Source organism: Pseudorca crassidens, chromosome 2 (assembly GCF_039906515.1).
Source record: "Pseudorca crassidens isolate mPseCra1 chromosome 2, mPseCra1.hap1, whole genome shotgun sequence".
Taxonomy (NCBI): Eukaryota; Metazoa; Chordata; class Mammalia; order Artiodactyla; family Delphinidae; genus Pseudorca; species Pseudorca crassidens.
Genome location: NC_090297.1, coordinates 75069142 through 75093146, shown reverse-complemented (window position 1 = coordinate 75093146; position 24005 = coordinate 75069142). Strand labels below are relative to the sequence as shown.

The window sequence follows — 24005 nt, the reverse complement described above, 5'->3', positions numbered from 1 at the left end:
CCAAGGAGTACTCCTAGAACTTCTGCTACCAGTGTCCTTGTCTTTGCGGTGAGCCACAGGCGCCCCCCACCTCTGCAGGAGACCCTCCAACACAAGCAGGTAGGTCTGGTTCAGTCTCTGTGGGGGGGTCACTGCTCCTTCCCCTGGGTCCCGATGTGCACACTACTTTGTGTGTGCCGTCCAAGAGTGGAGTCTGTTTCCCCCTGTCCTGTCTAAGTCCTGCAATCAAATCCTGCTAGCCTTCAAATCTGATTCTCTAGGAATTCCGACTCCAGTTGCCGGACCCCCAGGTTCGGACGCCTGACGTGGGGCTCAGAACCTTCACTCCAGTGGGTGGACTTCTGTGGTATAAGTGTTCTCCAGTTTGTGAGTCATCCACACAGAAGTTATGGTATTTGATTTTATTGTGATTGCGCCCCTCCTACCATCTCATTGTGACTTCTCCTTTGTCTTTGGATGTGGGATATCTTTTTTGCTGAGTTCCAGTGTCTTCCTGTCGATGACTGTTCAGCAGTTGGTTGTGATTCCAGAGTTCTCACAAAAGGGAGTGAGAACACGTCCTTCTACTCCACCATCTTGAACCAATCCCGTTATGGTTATTTTTAATAAACTTGTTTTTTAACTTTTTAACTAGAATTGTAAGTGATTTATGTACCACCATTACAATATTAGAGAATCTGGCTTTGAATATATATTTACCTTTAGTGGGGAGTTTCACACATTTATATGTTTTTACAATGTTATATTGTTATATTTCAGCTTCAAAAATGCCCTTTAGCATTTTTTGTAAGGCAGATTTAGTGGTGATAAACCTTTAGCTTTTGTTTGTTTGGAAAAGTGTTTATCATGCCTTTATTCCTGAAGGACACTTTTCTGGGTATAGTGTTCTTGGTTAACAGGTTCTTTTTTTTCCTTTCCATATTTTGAAGATGTTATTCCATTCTCTCCTGGTCTGCAGAATTTCTGCTGAGAAACCTACTTATAGTATTATTTAGGCTCCGTTATGTAATGAGTCACATTTCTCTTACTACTTTTAAAATTATCTCTTTGTTTTGACAATATAGTTACTGTCATCCCTCAGTATCCATAGGGGATTGGTTGCAGGACCCCCACAGGTACCAAAATCTGCACATGCTTAAGTCCCTGACATAAAATGGCATAGTATTTGCATATAACCTACATACATTCTCTCATATACTTTAAATCACCTCTAGATTACTTACAATCTTAATATAATATAAATGCTATGTAAATAGTTTTAAATACAGTATAAATGCTGTGTAAACCAGTGTCAGTTCATGGCAAATTCATGTTTTGTTTTGGAACTTTCTGGAATTTTTTTTGTAACATTTTTGATCCACAGTTTTTTGACTCTGCAGTTGTGGAACCCGCAGATACTGAGGGCTGACTATAATGTGTCTCAAAGTGACCTTTTTTGGGTTTAACCTGTTTGGGATTTTTGAGCCTCAAAAATCTGGACGTCTATTTCTCTCCCCAAGTTTAGGACATTTTCAGCCATTATATCTTTAAGTAGTCTTTCTGCTCTTTTCTCTTTTTATTCTCCCAGTATTCACACAATACTGTTTTATTTCACACAGTCCCTTAAGTATCATAGTCTTTTCTTCATTCTTTTTCATCTTTTTTTCTTTTTGTTCCTTGGGATAATTTCAAATGACTTATCTTTGAGTTCACTGATTCTTCTGCTTGGTCAAGTCTGCTTTTGAAACTCTGTTGAGTTCTTCAGTTCAATCTTTATCTCTAGGATTTTTGTTTTATTTATTCACATGGTTTCTATTTCTTTGTTGAACTTCTCGTTTTGTTCATGCATTGTTTTTCTAATTTAATTTAGTTATCTGTGTGTTCTTGAAGTTCACTGAACTTCTTTAAGAGGATTATTCTGAATTCTTTGTTAGGTAGTTCATAGATTTCCATTTCTTTAGTGTCAGTTATTGAAGCTTTATTAGTTTCTTTTGGTCTTGTCAGTTTACCTGATTCTTTATGCTCATAGTATCTTTGCATTGGTATTTACACATTTGAATAAGTGGTCTCCTCTTCCAGACTTTACAGGTTTGTTTTGGCAGGGAAAGGCCTTCACCAGTCGGCTTTGCTTAGGGGGAACTGGATGGATCAGCTTGTAGCGTTTGTGGGCATACACAGCTTGCTATTGAGGTCTCCAGTTTGGTGAGGTTCCTACCCATGTTCTGAGGCAAGGGGAGAGTTGCCACTGGCTGGTCTCTGCAGTTGGGTTGGCCAGCTGGCTAGGCTCCACATTGTAGTGGGACCACTAACTAGGCACCCTCGTTGGGTAGGGGTGCTGGCTGGACTTCACAGTCAGATGGGGCCATTAGCTGGGTTCTGTAGTTACCTCTGGTAGGATATGGTCTCAGGCTGTGTTCCCTGGAAGGACAGTAGCACTTGTTGGATTCTGCAGTTGGGCAAGGCCTCATGTTGTACTCTCTAACCGGATGTGGCCCTGGCAGGACTCCATGTTCTGGTGGGGCCACTGACATGGTTTCACTGTTGAATGGAGTTACAGGCTGTGCCCCAAGTTTGGGCAGAGTTGCAGACTATGCTTTGTGATCAGTTTGGGTACTGGATGTGCTCCTTTGTTGGATGAGGTCACTTGCCAGGCTGTCTGGTCAAGTGGGGCCTGCAGCTGCATCTCACAGATAATGCTCCATGGTAAGATGGGGTTACCTTGCCTGGGCGAGGTTACAGGCTGTGTTTAGTAATTGGACAAGGCCGTAGGTGAAACTCTGCTGCTCGGTAGGGCTGTTAGCTGGGCCCCATAACTGTGAAGTACCTTAGACTGGGCTCCAAGCCTGCACAGGGTTACTGTTCAGGTTCCCTGGTCATGACAGGCCAGAGGCTATGCTCAACAGTTGGACAGGGCTGCTGGCTTGGCTCTCTGCCTGAGCAAGGCTGTAGTATAGACTCCACAGCCGCCTAAGTTCTCTGGCCAGTCTTTCTGGTCGAGCAGGATGGGAGTCTATGCTTAGCTATTGAGCAGGGTTGCAGATTTACTCCCTTGCCCAGGCAGGGCCATATGACAGGCTCAAGAGCGTGTATGACCACTTTTGGGGGGACACAAATCATTCAGAACTGCCAACCAAGCTCCCTGGCCAGACAGAGCCACCAGCTAAGGTCTGCAGATCCCTGGCTAGGATCTCTGCTCAGGTGCTACTACAAGCAGGAATGCAGTCCACCAACATTCGAGTGCTGGTTGCTATAAGCCATGCCCCCTTTCCCCATCTCTATCTGATCCCCAGTGGTCAAGCCCCCAGGTTCCCCAAATGATCCTCATGAAGACCTGACTGGGCAACGCTGGAAGCATCCCGCAACAGTAGGGGAGCTGAATATCCACTTTGGGTTCTCCTTTTCCCACAGAGAAACTATAGGCCAAGGGGATCACTCTGTGTGGTGCTGTGCCTGGGGGAAATACAGTGCAATCCAAATGAAACCTCTCCTCTTACCCTTCTAATGTTCTTCTCAATCTCTGTGGTTCAAGGACATGCTTCAGCCTCACCCTCAGGTTCTAAGCCATACTTCTAGAGATTTGGGCATATCTTTTGCCTTTCTAAGGTTCATGGTAGTTTTCATTATTTTAGAGGATTCATCAGGACTGGACCCACAGAGAAGCCAAGTAGCAAGTGCCAAGAAAGTACAGTTATCGTCCTGAGAATTTTTATCAAATTTGTTTTTATACAAGAAAGTTATAAACAGTTATTAATGTTTTAGCATGGATTTATTTTTCAGTCAACTAGCTTAGTTCCCTAAGAGAACGCTAAAGTTGATGGGGGGAAGTGGGGGGGACACAGAACTTAAAAAAAAAGAAAGGCCTAACCATGCCATAGGACAACACAGGCAGAAATCCCAGAGAGGGATGACACAGTATGACAAATGGTGATGGACAGAGCAGAGATGAAAAAGGAGATCAAAACAAAACATGGAAAAATGATAAACACAGATTTCATCTGCTTCATAATTTTTCCAGGAATAATCCTCTTGTACACATCTTTGGTGCCTTTTTTAGTAACAACACATGTGTGTTTCTTTTTTATTCTTTTTGTTGTTTCCTTGGAATTTTAAATGCCTTTCAGCTCATAAACTTAATAAAAATACCACAGCATATTTTTTCAAAAGAATTTTCTGATCCAAGGAACTATTGCTTAATCAGACGGCCTGATGTTGGATTTATTTTTGCACTTCAGAAAAATTCTTCCTTAGGCAATGTCACAAAGATGCTACCTTAAAAATTCTTTAAAAAATAAATAAGAAAGAGATGTTCTTCTTTCTAAAAGATTGGAAAATGATATCTGGTTTGAAAAATAAGGCAAGAGAAACGTTAGTAACAAATTCCCAAATCCAAGATGTAGACTCTTTGAACAAAGGAAAATATTTTGTATTTTATGCTTGAGTTCTGTTCTAAAATATTCAGTTGTCTAAATGTATAACTCTATATGAGGAAAATAGTTTGGAAGTTTCTCAGAAGAAACATCTGCCTGACTTATGGTCCTTCATTCATTTCTTAAAAAGTCTATCATTCTGTTATCTAAGATCTAAACAGAGGTGAAGCTGTGCACTCCAAAACTGAGTATATATAAATGAAGTTATCTCGTTTTATTCCTTTACAACAAAACTTGATTGGATTTATTGAAGTGTTAATTTTCCCATCTGTCTAGGGTGGTATGATATTAGGTTGAGGTGAATATCTTAAGAGAAGCTAAAATAAAATAATGCACGCTTTTCTAAGAGGCTTTTCCGATAGACTCTTAAAAATGAAGTCAGAAAGATGAGAGGAATGAATATCAGCAGCTAGAAAAGAATGAAGTATACCTGACTCTTCTTTCTAAGACAGTTTCCTTGGTAGCCCTGAAAAATAATCATGTTGGAAATTTGAGGTCAGTGGCGTTAAGGAGTAAAGGATTATCTAAATCCTTATCTTCTGAATGATTCATATGACTCTGGTGTTAGACTTGTTTGTTCTGAACTGTTGTGTTGCAAAACAGCACATAATAGAAACAACCCTGCACTGACCACTGTGCAAGAATTGTTGAAACCCCTGCTCTGTCACTAAAGAGCTGTACATTGTTGGGTGAGTCATTCTTTGGTTTCTTGGTTTACACATTACACATAATAAAGGGGTTGGAACTATGCAGAACACCCCAAGAAGACTGTGCCAGGGAAGATGCTGAGCTGGTAGGACTTTGCTCCTTCTTTTCCTGCTTGAATCAGAAAAGATCCTTGCATGTCTATTTAACATAGTATCTTCTATATAGGCTTTTTTGAGACAGAAAGCTTAGCCTTAAAAAAGCATTAGCTTGGATGTTTCTAAATTTATGTTAGCCTTACAAACTGTGACTTTCTAAAATGTATTTGTCCATTCACTAATTCAGTGAAGTTTATGAGTTCTTTCAATGAGAGAACTCTGCCAAGAACTCTGCTAAGCCTTAGGGACACCATGGGGAATGAGAGGAGCAAGGTTCCTGATCTCAGATTTGATAATATCATGGAGAAAACTGACATTAGACAAGATCATTGAAGGTTGTGATAAATGCAATGATGAAAATAAACAGGCTGATGATAAAGAACAACTGGTTAAGGGAAGGGGGAAGCTAGTATGGATAGAGAAACTATTTACACCAGGGCAGTGAGGAACGTCTTCTCTAGATAGGGGAGGATTGAATTGAGACCTGAGGAGTGAAAAGGAGCCAGTCATGCAGAGAACTTTGGGAGATCCTTCAGGGTAGATAGAATAGCAAGGGCCAAGATGTGGAGGTGAGAATGATCTAGGTATTTTTGGAAAAGTTAAAGGAAGCTATTATAGCATAGTGAATAGTGAAAAGTTGTTTGGATGAGCTTGAGGAAATAGGTAGAAAGCAGATCATGAAGGACCTTTTAAACCATGGTAAAAATTTGGGTTTTATTTAAAGTGTAGTAAGAAGCCACTGAAAGGTTTCAAGCAGAAGAAAAACATTGTCTCTGATGGGAGCACTCTCTATAACTTCCAAACTTTGTTTAACAATGTCTAGTGTTATTGGCTATCGCAAGGGATAAAATAAATTCCAAGAAAAAGAAATAGATAAAATAAATTTGAATTACCAAAGCATGTGATGTACCAAGACAATTAAATGAGGGAAAGAATGGTCTTTTCAACAAATGATGCTCGAACTACTGGATATCCGCACACAAAATAATTAAGTTGGATCCTCCCTTATATTATACACAGAAATTAACTCAAACTGTGTCATAGACCTAAATGTAAGAGATAAAACTATAAATGTCTTGGAAGACACCATAGGAGTAAACCTTCATGACCCTGGGTTATGCAAAGCCTTCTTAGATAACACCAGAATTACAAGTAATAAAAGGAAAAATAGATAAATTGTACTCCATTAAAATTAAAAGTTTTATGCATCAAAGAGCACCATCAAGAAAGTGAAAAGACTCCCATAGAATGGGAGAAAATATTATTTGCAAATTGTATATGATAAGGTACTGGTATCCAAAATATATAAAGAACTCTTACAACTCAATAATAAAAAGACAACCCAACTGAAAAATGAGCAGTCTTTAAACAGATATTTCTCCAAAGAAAATATACAGTTGGCAAATAAGCACATGAAAAGATGCTCAACATCATTAGCTGTTAGGAAAATGCAAATAAAGCTACAATGAGATACTGCTTCACATCCACTAGGGTGGTTATAATAAGGAAAAGAAAACAGAAAATAACAAGTGTTGATGAGAATGTAAAGAAATTGGAATCCTTATACATCATTGGTGGGGTGTAAAATTGTGCAGCCACTTTGTAAATCAGTTTGGCAGTCTCTCAAAATGTTAAAAACAGAGTTACCATTTGACCCATCAATTCTTGGTATATACCCAAGAGAACTGAAAACAGGATTCAAACAAAAACATTTACATGAATGTTCATAGCAGCATTATTTATGATAGCCAAAAAGTAGAAACAACACAAATGGTCATCAATTAACAAATGTCTATTAGTTAATGTAGTATGTTCACACAATGGAATATTATTTGGAAAAAAAAGAAGTAATATACTGATCCATGCCACAACATTGATGAACCTTGAAAACATTATGCCTAGCAGCCAGTCATGAGAGACCACATATTATATGAAATGTCCCAAATAGGCAAATCTCTAGAGACAGGTAGTGAATTAGTGGTTGCCTAGGGCTGGGGAGGTTGGGAGGAAACTGGTAGTGACCGCTAGTGGGTACAGGGTTTCTTTTTGGGATGATGGAAATTGATTCTAAAATTGATTGTGGTGATGGTTGCACAACTCTGTGAATATACTAAAAACCATAACCTGTACACTTTAAATGGATTTATAATATGGTATGTGAATTATATCTCAATAAAATTGTTTAAAAAATATATGTGATGTGTTACTTCTGAGACAATACAGCTACTCTCAACAAAGTTTAAAATAATCAGTAGGGAATCCGAAATGCTTCCTCTGTGTTATAAGTAGGCTGAACATCAAGCCAACTATTATCTGTCAACATGACATTTATTTAAAAGCATTCTTATTTCTTTAATCATTGAAGAAATCTATTAAAACATGCACATTGTAGAAACTGCTGCTTTTTTTTCCAGTCTCTTCTGCAAGCCTCTAATTATACAAATGGGTTGCAGTGCGTCTTGTTAAACTTTTAAAACCCAACATTTTGGAGCAAAATATTACTTACACATTTCAGAACAAGCACGAAAATAAACCAGCCTAATATCAATGGAGGTTTACCACTCCCCAAAAGAAAAACAAACTATCTTTAAAGAGGAAAAAAGTGAACAGAAGAACCAGGGGAGATCTTTCTGATTATAATGACAGAAGAAAATGCAGCTTAGAGCACAGGTAACCCCTTTTCTCACACATAATGAGCTCTTCAAATATGTACGAAAGTTTACTGTGCAAAAGGTTCCTAGTAGATCCATATGTTCTATTTCCTAGAAGCTAAAAGGTAGTATAAAAATCTGCCACTACCCTTTGCCTTTTATTCACGAACTTTGGTTTTACTTCCAACAGATAGTAAATGTTCTTTAAGGTGTTATTTATTTACAAATAAATACCTAGCAGACTAGCTACTTTCTACTTTGGGCATGCATTCTATCATTCATTTATTAAATATTTATTAAGCATCAGTTATATGCTGGACACAGTTCTGGGCACTAATGTTACAACAATGAACTAAACAGACAAGGTCTCTGCTGTCATGCAACATGTAGTGTGGAAAGGCAGTGTGAACAAGAATAATAATTTCTGATAGTGATAAGTGCTATGAAGAAAATAAAACATAGTAATGGGATAGAGAATGTCCTGATAAAGGGGCTACTTTAATTGGGATGGCCACAGAAGGATTACATGAGGTTACATTGAGCCAGATGCCTAAGGATAAGAAGCCAGTCATGTGAATATCTGAAAAAAAGCTTTCTAGGCAGAGGAAACACCTAATGCCAATGCTGCAAGGTAGAAAGGGCATTTATTAAATGCCCTATTTAAAAAAAGGGTGGTAGTGGTCAAGTAGCCAGAGTATAGTAAATAACTGGGAAACACAATGTCAGAGAAATAGGAGGGAGGCAGATCATGTAGGGGAATTATAGACCATGATAAGAGGTTTGAAGATTACTCTACTTGCAATGGACAGCCATCTGGAAGGTTTTACACAGGGAGAGATGCTTGATTAACATTGTTGGTAACATTTGTGTTATTTCGAAGAAATGGAATGTAAGGGTAAAAGTGGACCAAACCACTTAGAAGTTTGTGGCAGTCGTGTAGATGAAAAAATGATAGGGTGGTTTGGAATGCAGGGGAGCAATAGAGAGAGTAAATAATGATCAGATTCAAGACATCTTGGAGATAGAGTTGACTGGATTTGCTCATGGTTTAGATGTTGAGGAAGAGGGACAATATAATAAAGAATAAATCCTGGTTTTTAGGCAGAGCAACGGAGTGGTTGATCATACCATTAAGTGTGTAATAGGGTTACAAGTTGGTACTTACACATTTGCAAATATGTAATTTCTTTATTTCAGGTTCATATGGTTTTCCTCACAAGCCCTAACTTACTGATTAGTGAGGAGTGGTTGGGGAATTGGGGGAGACAGAGAGAAAATTTTTATATCCAATTCAATTGAAAGCTTAATCTGTTCCTGTAATTTAGTCGGCTCTTTAGGTAGTGCTCAGACTCTTATGATGCTTAGTCTCTCAGATGTACCCATCTTCCACCTCCCTCTTTTACTCCTTTCTAATATTGAGTCTGTGTTTGCTGTGGTGACAAAGACGAGGAGGCCTTAGATCTAGAGGCAGGTATTATTCATACTGAGTGGGACGTGATAATGTCCCTTGTCAGTTTGCTTACTGCCCACCCTCGTGGCCTTTGATGATGATGTCTCTAAACTGGTAATTTTCATTTCTTTTTGGGGGGTGTTCCCTTGCTTAAATAGCCTGTCAGCCTCTGCTAATCATTAGATCCCTCTGAGGTCTGCTGTGATTTTCATTCAGCTCTAGCCCAAGGAGTCTGCTCTTCAGCCCTTACTACAGAGCCACATCTTCCTAGAGTAATGGCCACCGATACACACATGCAAGCTCCCCAGGTGTTTCTTAGTTCCCTTCTACATCATATAGGAATCAAGGAGTAGCTCAGGAAAATATAACAATATGGTCTTCCTCATTTTGACTTTGCTGAGCAACCAAATTGATATAGCCATAAACCATGTGATAGCTAGAGAAAAGCTACCTTTTCTGAATCCTGAATGAGTAGTAGGGAACAAGGGTCTCTTTCTGCCAAAACTCAGAATGAGGGAAATCTGAACACCAATGTCTCTCTGTCTCCCTCTTTGCCTTCCCAGATTCTCCTGGGGGCAAAGAAAAAGTCTTAAGCTTTCTCTTTACTTCCCCTATGTCATATCCTCATCCTTCTACCATCTAGTAAAATCCTTAGAGTTCTACTGTGATAAATGGAAAGTGTGTCTTCTCTACAGTTTAAGACAGCCTTGTGTGCTGGGTGCCCCAGGCTCAGCTTGTGAAATGTTAAAGTTAGAAACAAAGAAAATAGAAACATCATCTCTTAATATATTCAACCCCTGTACATATGAATCCCTTGGGCTAAATAGGATGAAGTCCATGTAATCAAAAAGGCAAAATAGAAAAGTATTTTAATAATTTTCAAAATATTGCCCTATTAACAAAGGAGATGGGGAAAACTGAGAAGCAGTTTAGGGGTTCAAGGAGGGAATTCCAAGAGTTCAGTTTGGGACACACAAAGTTTAAGATGCCCATTAGAAATTCAAGAAGAGATGTTGAAGGTAGATCAGAAAGTCAGTGGTGCAGTCAGGACAGGTGATATAATTTTAGGAAACATTAGAATGTAGATGGTCTTTAAAGCCACAGGGACAGGATGAGATCACCTAAAAAGAGAAAAGAGAAGAGGGCACTCCAACATTAGATGCTTGGGCAGAGGAGGAGCCAGCATATAAGGAGATATAAGTAAGTGGAAAATCGGGGAAGTGTGCTGCCATAAAAACAAAGGTTTAAAAAAAGTTTCAAGAATGAAAAAGAAGTTTCCGATAAAATGAGTTGGATTACCAGCCATTGGAGATGGCTATATGGAAGTCAGTTGGTGACCTGAAAAAGAGCAATTTCAGAGGTGTGGTAAGAACAAAAGCCCAAATGAAGAGAAAACGAGAGTAAGGAAATGGTGACAATGAGCATAAACAAGTCTTTCAAAAGTTTTTCTGTGAAGGGGGAGCAGAAAATGTTTCTAGAAAAGTACACGAGAAATTGAATGAGAGAATGGAAAAGACAAAAGGAAGGTAGGAAGGACGGGAAGAACATGAGATCGAGGAAGGATTTTTTTAATGAGTAATATTTAGCATATTTGAATACTATTGGAAATGATCCAGTCAAGAGAGAAAAATTGATAGTGCAAGTGAAAGGGGGATGTTTTCAGAAGAGAGAGCCTTGAATAGGTGAGAGGACATAGGCTTCTTATATGTGTAAGTGAGGAGCTGGCCTCAGGCAGGAAACAGAGACACTTCTTTTGTAAGAGAAGAGAAGCAGAATATGTGGGTGCATAAGTAGGTGTATTGGAAAGTTGGGTGTTGGGAAGAGGAGATGGCTCTTGTTTAATTGCTACTATCTCTCAGATATGAAGCAAGGTTATTAACTTGAAAATGAGGAGGGAATGGAGGTTTGAAGATAGAGATGAATGTGTAAGTCATCTTTCAGAATAATAACAAATGTCTCAATTATACACATTTGTGAAACTTACTTATGCTTGTCACTTATGTCAGAGCTGTTATTTTTGCATTATCCATAAATTTTTCTTAATATTTAAATATATAATGTTTAAATATTAAATATATGATATTTAAATATATAACTTACAGTGATGCCTAAACTAAATTGTTGATTGGCAGGTAGCATTGCCATGCCATGGTTTTCAGCTGATACCTGAGTATTTGAATTCAGTACCATTTTGGAGTACTGACAGGATAAAGGGATTTATGAATTCCCTGTTAGTATTGCAACAAAGGTCTAACATATTTTTTTAATTATAAAATTAAGTCGCATATTTACAAATTGAAGAAAAACTATCATCTCAATAGATGAAACAAAGAGCATTTAGTGGGCTTCCCTGGTGGCGCAGTGGTTGAGAGTCCGCCTGCCAATGCAGGGAACACGGGTTCGTGCCCCGGTCCGGGAAGATCCCACATGCCGCGGAGTGGCTGGGCCCATGAGCCATGGCCGCTGAGCCTGAGCGTCCAGAGCCTGTGCTCCGCAACGGGAGAGGCCACAACAGTGAGAGGCCCGCATACCGCAAAAAAAAAAAAAAAATGCATTTAGTAAAATTTAACTTCCATACGTTGACTATGATACTTAATGGTGAAACTTAAAAGAAATGAGCAAAGGTCACTACTATTTACCATTTCTATTCCCCATTTACTCAGAGTCCCAGCCAGTAGAGTAAAATGAGAGAAGTAATCTACAGACAGATTATTAGAATTCATGAGAGTTTAGCAAGATGCTATATATAAAATTAATATACCAAAAAAATATTCCATTCTTTTCTACCAGCAAGAAACAGAAAACTTTTAAGAATACAATTTAAAAATAAAATTCAATACAATCAGCAAAAATTAAGTACCTAGGAATAAATCTAACAAAAGATTTGCAAAATTTTATTGAAAAAAAAGTGTGTAGTAGTTTATTAACAAAGATCTAAATAAATGGAGAGATATTTCATGGATAGGGAAACTCAATATCAAAAAAATTTAACCCTCCTTATAAGTTCAGTACAGTTTCAGTCACAATCTCTACAGGATTTTTTTATATAACTGGATTGATGAAAAGTGGTTTTAAAATGTGTGTGGAAGATCAAAGGTCCAATATCAAGACAGTTTTCAAGAACAGGTTGTTGATGTTGGTGGGGAGTGGTATTTGAAAGGGAGAACTTGCTCTACCTGATACCGTAACTTATTATTGAAGCTAGTCATTTAGTCAGTGTCATTCATTCACAGATAGACAAATAGACCAATGGAAATAGAATGTAGACTCAGATCTAAGTATATTTTGAAACTTAAAGTTTAATAAATTGATTATGCATTGCAGATTTATAAGGAAAGGATGAAATATTCAGTAAATGGTACTGGTACAATTGGTTATCCAAATGGAAAAAAAACAAATCTTTCCTTCACATCAAAGTACAAACACACAAAAGAATGAAATCCCAATTAGATTAAAGACCTAATTATAAAAATCAAAATTTTAAATTGGAGAATATTTTATGACCTCATGGAGGAAGGGGAAGCAGTAAGGATCTCTTAAACACTAAAAAAATAAAACAAGAAGAAAATATTGATGAATTTGACTACATTAAAACTTCAAAGTTGTGTTAGTGAAAAATTATAGTGGACAAAGTGAGAAAATAAGCTCCAGGCTGGGAAAAGAGATTTGTGATATACAGAATGAATGAAATACAAGTATCAGGACATTAAGGACAGCCCAGTAGAATACTGGACAGAAGATGGGAACTAGAGATTCACATATAGATGTTGAATTACTGTATGAATAGATATTCATTCCTCCTTAATAATCAGGGACATGTGAATTGAAATCCCAAATAATACATCATTTTGCTCCCTTGAGACAGACAAATTTTAAGTCTGATAGTACCAAGCATTATGGAAGATTTGGAGTAATTGGAACCAGTAAACGTTGCTTTGGGAATATAAATTGGCAAAAGCACTCTGGAGAACAAGTTGGCAAAATCTTGTATACTGAAAGGTGCATATATCCTACAAGCCAGCAATTCAACTCCAGGGTATATACCCTCGCCCAAAAAACTCTTGAGGTGGGCACATGGTGATATGTACAAGAGTGTTTATTGCAGCATTATCTGTAACAGAAAAAACAAAAAAACTACCAAAAATTCTTCACTAGGAAAATGGTTGAATAAATTCTGGTTTGATAGCAAAATGTAATCCTGTAGGAGTGAAAAAAAAGTGTAAGTAAAGTAGAGACACTGAATAATTTCAAAAACAAAATGTTGTGTTCAAAAAATTTCAAAAGAATATATAAAGTGTGATACAGCTTATTGAAAGTTTGAAAAGATGCAAAATAACCATATAATATTTGGGAATATATACAAATGGAGTGAAAGTATAAAGAAATGCATGTGAATGATAAACAAATTGAGGACAATTGTTGCACCTGAGTGAGGGGGGAAGGTGATGTGTCTGCTAACAGTTGTATGTATGTGTGTGTGTGTGTGTGTGTGTGTGTAGCTTCTGTTTCTTAAAGTGGGTGGTAGGTACATGGGTGCTCATTATACCTTTTAATATCTTCTATATATATTTATATATATTTAAATATTACATAATGCACTTTAAAAAGACAACAGAAATTAGTGAGAACTGACATTTATTGAGCTGTTCAGTATAAGTCTATTCCTTTCTAAGCTTTGAATGCATTATCTCATTCAATCTTAGTAACCCTTTGAAGAAGTATTAATATATCCCTGCTATATAACAGGAAACTGAGGACTTTAGAAGTCAAATAGCCTACTTATGGTCATATAGCCGTTAGGTGACAGAGCCAGAACATGAAAGTACAGCTGTCTGACTTAAATGCTCATATCGTTAACCTCTATGAATGTTAATCAGCCTCTCTTAAAAAGTCCACGTTAACCACAAAGAAGTCTCATGTTAGTGCAACTATCATTTCAACCTCTGGATGCAGCTAGAACTACAGCAGTAGAACTTAACCACTTTGGCCTCTAAATTCAGCGGACTTTCTGAAGCTAGAAGAACATTTGCTCAGGAGCACAGGGCATGACTCATTTCCTTAGGTATCTGTTTATTCGTTCAACAAATATTTATCAAGAGCCTCCGCAGCACAGTGGTAAACCACAATTTATTTCTTGTCTGCATCATTTTTGCAGTTTGCCAAGCTTTGGGACGCAAATTTGAAATTTCCATTTTCATTTCCAACTAATGCAAGGAATGCTATGATTAATTATTAGCTATTTTAGAACTTGCAGTCTGGCTTACTATGGATCTCATTTAAGCCTAACCATTGTTGACCTGCAAATTCACATGACATTTAAAATATTTTAGCCACTTCTTACTTTAATAAAGTGTTTATTGAAGACTTTTAGTCTACTTTTGTCTAAACAAAATACAGATTGAAGTGAAAATATTGTTTTAAACAGTTTGATATGACTGTCTCTTTTCTCTCCATGTATTTCCCCTCTCTCCTTTTTTTTCCACAGATCAAATAATATTTGCTTAATCTTACACTTCATTGAGGTTTTAAGATTCTCCTTGACAGTATGTTAGATATATGTTATAGTATTATACATTCAACAAGATGTTGAACCCATACTAGCTCATAGAACTGCTGAAATGGATGCATTTGGGTTAACTTTAATTACCTTATCGTTAATTCAATGGGTGTACTAAAACCAAGTTGTTTTCCCTCTGTAGTTAAGAACAGTTTAATTTGGTCTATCTTGGCCAGTTTGTTTATGTGAACTTTACTCACTAGTAACAGCTGGGCTTCTAAATCATCATGACCTCTTTCAAAATAATTATACAAACATAATATTGTTAAGAAGTAACCCTTGTTTTTACTTAGTGTTCAATTCAGTGATTATGTGATATAAGTATTTAAACATTCTTTCTAGTCCTATCTTTAACAATGTATTTCCTTTTTCATACTCGATATTCAGGGACCTGAAGGAACAGTGGGACTGCCAGGACAAAGAGGTCGTCCAGGGAAGAAGGTAATTTTTTTTTACGTCTTTTTATGCTGGTTTTCTTTCTTCTGACGTGCCCAGAGCTCCATAGCATACTGTGGTGTTTTTATTTGCATTGGAGGTAAAACAATAAAGAACGATAAATTTGGCTTAAAAGGCACATTTGTATAAATTAATATTTAATTCCACTTAGGAGTACTTATTACCTTATTACTTATTATCTGAAGTCAAATTTTCTACTTTGTAGTTTCTGAAAAGATCTTTGCCTTTTCTTCTCCTGTTTACCTTAGTAGACCATGGACAGGAAAAGAGAGAAAAGAAAAATACTATATACCATTTGTGCTATTTAGTAACAACATTAGTAAAATATTTAGGGGAGAGAAATATTAGAATTGTTTTTGGGTTTGTTTTAATTGTACTTTTCCAAATTGAAAAGGTTAATGATTGATTTTATCTTTCCTATACATTAACTAAGAAACACAAAACAATATGTTTTATTTCTTCCTTTATATTTTACTAAGAAAATGTGATGCCTTTGTAGAATTTAGCACAATATAATGAATAATTCATCCTTGGATAGAGTCAATAATTTGTTCAAGTATTGGTGAGACATAAAAATGATTTTCACATTGTACTACAACAGTTTTGAATATATTTACTATAATTAACTACAAATCACACCATATTCTAGTTCCCAAAATCAGATCTGTCATTTCTGTGAATATGCACCTAGTCCATCTTTTTCATAATTTGGGGGCAGTATAAGATAATAAAAGGTAAAAGTGAATGAGGTAAATTTTAGTTGCCATTCTTACCCATGAAAATAAGCCCAATATTGAAGTGTCTTTTCATCAAACATAATGTTATGTCTAAATGATTTTACAAGAAGGACAGTGCAGGTCCTTACAACAGCCTGTGTCTTTGGGAAAGCCTGTGAATTATTATGAATAACCAAAAATTTCCTGACTGTGATCACTGTTTAATTTTTCTTTGTATCTACTTGATTATCAATAATAGAACAGGTTGGTTCCAACATGCAGAAAATGAATTATAACATTTAATGTTTAAAAGCTGCTGTACTTTGGTATTAGAGAATGATTAGTTAGCCTATTGGAAAACAGAAGGTATCTAGTTTTCAGAAGGATGTAAAATCATACAAAAACGTTACAGATTTTTAAACACAAACTCCAGCCAAGTAAGTGATGATACTGAGTATACAGAACTGCACACTAGAGCCTTTTTGCATTAGACAGATCTTTGGGGCATTGAAATTCTCTGTAGAAACAGGTTTCTCATAGGGCCTGTGTTTTCTCAGGTCAGGAATAAATACATGCATGCATGCATTCGTACATAAATGCAAAACAAATTTCAAAATAATAAACTTGGTTTATTTGTAACTCAACATGAGCACCATATCTTCCCTGCTTGTTTGGCCAAAATTTTTAATATTCTTTTTTCCAAAATTACTTTTAATTATATCTTTAAGGTAAGCTAGGTAGCGATGGTATGTTATTATTGTCAGTGGTGGTCTGTAGTACTATTAAGTTAAAGCAAAGTTACTATTTATAGAATTTTGCTTACAGAATATCCTCTGGAGCCATTCAGGTATATGATATAGTTAATTAATCTGAGTATAAGTTTGTTTTTTTCTTACTTTTCTCTCTTACTAATGGCATCCACAGGGTGATAAAGGACAAATGGGGCCCACAGGAGAAATTGGAAGCAGAGGTGCTCCTGGACAAATTGGGGAAAGTGGTCCTAAAGGTGCCAGAGGAACTAGAGGTGCTGTGGTCAGTATTTGATTTGTCTCCAGAACTGAGTTCACTGTGGGTAGAAAAGAAATGTATCCGTGTCCTAAAGGCTCTGTCCCTTGATTAATTTTACAGAGAAAGCAATAGTTCCATTGAAAATAATCTACCTCCATGGGATGTGGAGAATTGTAAGCATTCCACAGTACTTAAATGGCTTAGTGGTTTCTGGACATGAAAGAGGAAAGGGGGAAAAAATTCTCAAAATGGAAATAAAATATGAAATAAGGTTTTAAAAAAATCAGATTATAACTCCTAAGTAGGAAAGTGTGTATGCCTTGTACTTGAAATCAGGATTTAATATCTGTATAAAATTATGCTGTCATGGTTGACAAATTGCTTTGAAAATTACTTGAAAATGGGTTTTCTTTATATGCTTGGACTCCACATGCTTATCTGGAGATTATTTTTCTAACCAGCTGTGATAAGTCTCCAAAACATCTACTAATTTTTAATCTTTTGTATGAATTTTACATGATGTTGGAAACAAGGTAGCATGATGCTTTCGAACCTGTAATAGCAAAATTATATTGCTAATATATTTGGACCTGTTCAGAAAGTCACAGCAGAAGAGCTGCAAAATATTTAAGAGATTATCCAATTTAGTCTTTTGACTATTTCATAAACTTATTTACAAAATGCGTATGTATTCACTATCTCCATTTGAATGTCACAAGTGACTTTTCACCAAGGCCTTCTGGAGAGCATTGCGTAATCCATCTGTTGTCTGAGGAACATTTCCCTCAGGCTCATTTTAAGTCTTCCATTCCTTACTGCCATCTTACTATTCCAGGTCATTCTTACTTTCTTTTATTTTAATTACTAATATTTTCCTATCTTTGGCTTATGCATTCAAAAACATTATATAATGTGATTGATTTTTAAATATTTTTCCGGTTTTATTGAGATATAATTGACATATAGCATGTATAAGTTTAAAGTGTACGGCATAATGCTTTGATTTACATACATCATGAAATGATTATCACAATACGTTTAGTGAATATCCATCATCTCATACAGATATAAAATTCAATAGAAAAAATACATATTTTTCTTTGTGATGAGAACTCTTGGGATTTACTCTCTTAAGTTTCATATATAACATGTAGTAGTGATAATTATGTTTATCATGTTGTACATATATCCTGAGTACTTATTTGTCTTAGAACTAGAAGTTTGTCCCTTTTGACTGTCTTCATCCCGTTTCCCATCCCCTACCCTCCAGCTCTGTTAACCACAAATCTGATCTCTTTTTCTATGAGTTGGGTTTTTTTTTTGGAGTATAATTGACTTACAACACTAGAGTAGTTCCTTTTACACAACATAGTGTTCAATATTTCTATACATTTCAAAACAGTCACCACAATAAGTCTAGTTATGTCTAGTTACAATATTGCACATACAAAAATATCACATATTTATTGACTGTATTCTCCACACCGTACATTTCACAACTGTGACTCATTTATCTTGCAACTGGAAAATAGTCTCCCTTACCTATGTCTTTCCTCCTGCCATCACCCTGCCTTCTGGCAACCACCTACTTGTTCTCTGTATCTATAACTCTGTTTTTGTTTTCTGTTTGTCATTTGTTTTGTTTTTTAGATTCTACATATAAGTTATAGCACACTGTACTTGTTTGATTTATTTCACTTAGCATAATTACCTCTAGGTCCATCCATGTTGTCACAAATATCACGATTTCATTCTTTTTATGGCTGAGTAATATGCCATAGTATATTTTTACCATATCTTCTTTATCCATTCATCTATTGATGGGCACTTAGGTTGCTTCCATATCTTGGCTATTGTAAACAATGCTGCAGTGAACATAGAGGTGCTTATATCTTTTCTAATTAGTGTTTTCATTTTCTTTGGATAAATACTTGGGAGCAGAATTGCTGGATTATATGGTAGTTCTATTTTTAATTTTAATTTTTTGAGGAGCCTCCATACTGTTTTGCATAGTGGCTGCACCAATTTATATTCCTACCAACAGTGCACAAGGGTTCCCTTTTCTCCACATCCTCACCAACACGTGTTATTTGTTGTCTTCTTGATAATAGCCATTCTGAAAGGTGTGAGGTGATATGTCATTGTGATTTTGATTTGCATTTCCCTGATGACTAGTGATGTTGAGCATCTTTTCATGTGTCTGTAGGCTATCTGTATGTCTTCTTTGGAAAAATGTCTGTTTAGATCCTCTGCCCATTTTTAAATTGGGTTGTTTGTTTTTTTGATGTTGAGTTGTATGAGTTCTTTGTATATTTTGGATATTAACCCCCTATCAGATTTATTGTTTGCTACTTCTCCCATTCAGTAGGTGGCCTTTTTGTTTTATTGATAGTTTCCTTGGCTGCACAAAAGCTTTTTTGTTTGATATTGTCTATTTGTTTATTTTTGCTTTTGTTTATTTTGCCTGAGGATACATATCCAAAAAAAATATTACTAAGACCAGTGTTAAAGAACACACTGCATATGTTTTCTTCTAGAAGTCTATGGCTTCAGGTCTTATGTTTACATTTACATTTCAGGTCTTCAGGTCTTTAATGAATGTATTTTTGTGCATGGTGTGAGAGTAGTCCAGTTTGGTTCTTTTGTATGTAGCTGTCCAGTTTTCTCAGCACCATTTATTGAAGAGGCTGTCTTTTCCCATTGTGTATTCTTGAGTCCTTGGTCATAGATTAATTGCCCATAGAAGTATGGGTTCATTTCTGGACTCTCTATTTTGTTCCATTGATCTATGTGTCTGTTTTTGTGCCTGTACCATACTGTTTTGATTACTGTAGCTTTGTATAGTATTGTTTGAAATCAGGGAGTGTGATACCTCCAGCCTTGTTTTTCTTTCTCAAGCAATCTTGAAACTGATTGAAAGTCTTGAAAAAAATTCAGTTTTGGCTATTTGGGGTCTTTTGTGTTTCCATACAAATTTTTAAATTGTGTGTTCTAGTTCTGTGAAGAATGCCACTGGTATTTTGATAGATATTGCATCAAATCTGTAGACTGCCTTGGGTAGTATGATCATTTTAACAATATTAATTCTTCCAGTCCATGAACACAGTATATCTTCCCATCTGTTTGTGTTGTTTTCAGTTTCTTTTCTTCAGTGTCTTATAGTTTTCTGAGTACAGGTCTTTTACCTCGTTAGTTAGATTTATAATAAAAGTGGTGAGAGTGGGCATCCTTGTCTTGTTCCTGATCTTGGAGGAAATACTTTCAGCTTTTCACCATTGAGTATGATGTTAGCTGTGGGCTTGTAATATGTGGGCTTTATTATGTTGAGATAATGTAATTAACTTTTAATAAACTTGAGAATGAATTGATCCAAAGAGTACTGTCTTCAAAGTAGGCTCCTACTTTGGATTTTCTCTAAAAAGAATAGTCACTTTTTAAATTTTGACACGTTTCCAAACTACCTTCCCAAGAGGTTTCACCAAATTTACATGCCCACCACCAGGAATACTTCATATTAATCCTTTTGATGTTTGCCAATCTGATAAATGAAAAAGTGTGTCTCATTTTCTTTCTTACAATTTTCCTGATTGCAACTAAGTAATTTGTATTTTTTTCTCTAGAAATTACTTGTTCATATGCACTTTACATGTTTTTCTATTAGGTTGTTATCTTTTTCTTAATTTCAATAATACCTTACATAATTTAGATAATATACTTTTGTTAAAGTGTTGCTAATATATTATAAATATATTTCCCTTTCTGTCATTTATCTTTTAATATTGTTTATAGTATCTTTCACTGGACAGAGGTTTTAATTATTACAGTCAAATTTGTCAGTCTTTTTGTTTACATTCTAGGTTTTATTTGTTCATTAGAAATGACTTCCCTACATAAAGTGCATAAAAATATTCTTCCATATCCTTCTTCTAATATTTTTATAGCTTTATTTTTACCATTAACCCTTTTAAAGCATAGAGTTTTTGTTTTATTTTGTTTGCTGTGATATAAGTTGTAAAGGACTAATTTTTCTTTTTTCCAAATTCTTAGCCAGTTGTCGCAATACTATTTATTTAAATTTATTTATTTATTTATCTATTAATTTATGGCTGCTTTGGGCCTTCGTTGCTATGCGCAGCTTTTTCTAGTTGCGGTGAGCGGAGGCTACTCTTTGTTGTGGTGCGCGGACTTCTCATTGTGGTGGCTTCTCTTGCTGCAGAGCACGGGCTCTAGGTGTGCGGGCTTCAGTAGTTGTGGCACACAGGCTCAGTAGTTGTGGCACACAGGCTTAGTTGTTCCACAGCCTGTGGGATCTTCCCAGACCAGGGCTGGAACCCATGTCCCCTGCATTGGCAGGTGGATTCTTAACCACTGTGCCACCAGGGAAGCCCCAATACTATTTAATAAACAATCTATTTCCCACTTTTCTGAAGTGCTACCCTTACTGTAAGCTACTCTTAAATAATGGTCTGTTTTCACTTCTTTTCTCGATTTTTTAGTGTGTTCCTAGGTCAGTACCACACCATTTAAATAACTGTATCATTACAGTATCATTTGAGATCTATTAGGGAAAATACTTCATAATTTATATTTCTGAAAAGTTTGGCTCTTACTATGATCTTTTTCCTCTTTCATGTGAACTTCAGAATCAACTTAGCAAGTTCCTTTAATATTGAATCATTCACTGTACAAACACCATATGTCTTTTTATTTACTTATATCTTGTATATCCTTCATTAAAGTTTTGTTATTTCCTTTATCTCTGTTCTTAACATCTATCTTATTAGGTTCATTGTTAGCTTCTTATAGATTTTGTTGTTTTTAAGGTAATCCTTTTTCTATTACATCTTCTAATTATGCTGTGTAAAATACCTTTTTTTAAAACTTTATATTCATTTGAATGAATTTTGATGATTCTCAGGGTTCTTTAGGTAAATAATCGTATCATCTCCTCATATTTATTATCCTTACTTATTACATTGATTAGAACTTCTGGTTAGTGTGGTATTTGGCTAGTCACATACTTATTCTGTGCCTTAACTTCCTTATCTCCTATTTATTTTGGGACTCAAATAGGAGAGTTGATAGGGAAACTTTGATAATATGAAAGATAGGACATTTTTAAGAGTGTTATTTTTGCTTTTTTCAGTTGTCTGAGTTATCTTTTCAGTAGTTTAGGAACATTTACAGATTTGCCTTCAACTTACATGTTTCCTCATCTGTGTGATATTGATAATAAAAGTAATTAATAGGGTAAATATTATACATAAGTTGTCAACCAATTCTATTTTAACAACTTTGAGCAGAGCTGAAACTGTGTTCATCAAAGCATCTGAAACTAGCAGTGAGTACAGAGTTCTTGATCCTATCATAACAATACTAAAAACTATCAGAATTCACTCTCTAGTATTTAGCGATGCATGTTTACCACAAACTTTGACAGATACAAACCATATTTCCAAGAATTTGCTGGAAGCCTACAGCAGTCTGGCAACTGAAAGTATTTATCTTAATATGATTAAGGATGTTCATACCAGAAGTAAACCAAAGAAACATATTTTTGTGGAACTTACGTGGTTCAGAAGTAAAATAAGATGAAAGTTGGAGAATTATGTTTTGTTTTCCCATTTCAGACTAGGTAAAATATCATACCTTAAAAATCTAAATTTTAAATAATAGGAATACAAGGTTAATGATTTAAACAATTGTCTGTTTTCTTTCTAACGTTTACTTTGTTTTTAGGGACATTTAGGATTGATGGGAACTTCTGGAGAACCAGGAATTCCAGGATATAGGGTAAGCATTTCTAATTGGAAATAAGAAGTGTATATTTTTATAAAAACATTCCATGAAGATGTCATCCCAAATATACAAACTCAGATGAAATTTCCTGATAAACCTTTCTAACATATTGAGGTCTCATGCCCCTGTAGAGTGAATCCTGTTCTTCTTTCAGAATAGTGCAATATCTAATAGTGTGGCCATGATGGTATTAGGTAGAGCACATACAAATGACATGGAGACTGTCTACTTACTTGTCCTTCTGTTAGGGCCATGAAGGTCAACCAGGACTTTCTGGGTTGCCAGGACCTAAAGGAGAAAAGGTGTGTATGAATATATTGACTTATTTATCATAAAATTAAACATTGAATTCGTGTGTTCTTTCTGAAAGTATGTATGGAAACATTTTCAAAGAATAAAAAAAGCACTTTAAACTTGGGAAGTATTATAAATTCTAGAAGAAAAATAAATATCAAGGGGCAAAAACTTAAACAAATTATTAAAAAGTCTTTGATAGGTTGTTTCAAGATTGAGGTGAAATGATATATGTTATAGTACTTTGCAATCTGTAAAAGTTTGTAAAACTAATATTAATTACTGAAAGCGATTGTGAGACTATAGATTAAATGACTATATACATTTATAGTAAAATTTTTTATGAATTAAGAATAACTGCAGCAGTACTCTTCTTGGTTTGTAGTATCATTGGAAAGCAGACACTTTGAGAAAATTAGTAAAGTGCTTTTTATGTAATTAAAGCAGAATGACACTTCCAAAGAGAACCATGTATGAATTACAACCGTGTATAAATTATCATGTGCTAAGTTTTGTAGATAAAAGTTCTTCATTTAAAAAAGATAAAACCAGATTGCATATTTTATAACATATTAGGAAATAATAGGCTTCGTATTTCAAAGTTTATTTTATTAATTTAGTTTTGTTTATAAATCATCTTCATCATAGGGTTATCCAGGAGAAGATAACACAGTCCTAGGACCACCTGGGCCTCGAGGTGAACCAGTAGGTTTTTCCTAAAATTATTTTGATGTTTTAAGATAAAACACAGTTACTACAATAGATTCACAACACCAATTACATCTTTTCAAGGAGTTTTATTTAGTTACTTTTATAACATGGTTTTATACAAGAGCACTATTTGCAGTAATCTGCAATTTTATAA

The 24005-nt window shown here is 35.6% G+C and overlaps 1 protein-coding gene and 1 long non-coding RNA gene across 5 annotated transcripts in view; one reads left to right on the top strand and one right to left on the bottom strand.

The window, feature by feature from the left end:
* Positions 1-24005, bottom strand: part of LOC137218932 (uncharacterized) — a 213334-nt gene that overhangs the window by 64934 nt on the left and 124395 nt on the right. Inside the window, exon 8 of the long non-coding RNA XR_010940928.1 lies at positions 23080-23134. This is a non-coding gene — a long non-coding RNA (uncharacterized lncRNA). The remainder of the gene's footprint in view (positions 1-23079; positions 23135-24005) is intronic.
* COL24A1 (collagen type XXIV alpha 1 chain) overlaps positions 1-24005 on the top strand; it is a 431777-nt gene that overhangs the window by 324613 nt on the left and 83159 nt on the right. For all 4 annotated transcript variants that reach the window (XM_067726773.1, XM_067726774.1, XM_067726775.1 and 1 more), the window contains 5 exons: positions 15255-15308; positions 16964-17071; positions 22787-22840; positions 23095-23148; positions 23789-23845. In XM_067726773.1, coding sequence (XP_067582874.1) covers positions 15255-15308; positions 16964-17071; positions 22787-22840; positions 23095-23148; positions 23789-23845 — 327 coding nt within the window. The remainder of the gene's footprint in view (positions 1-15254; positions 15309-16963; positions 17072-22786; positions 22841-23094; positions 23149-23788; positions 23846-24005) is intronic.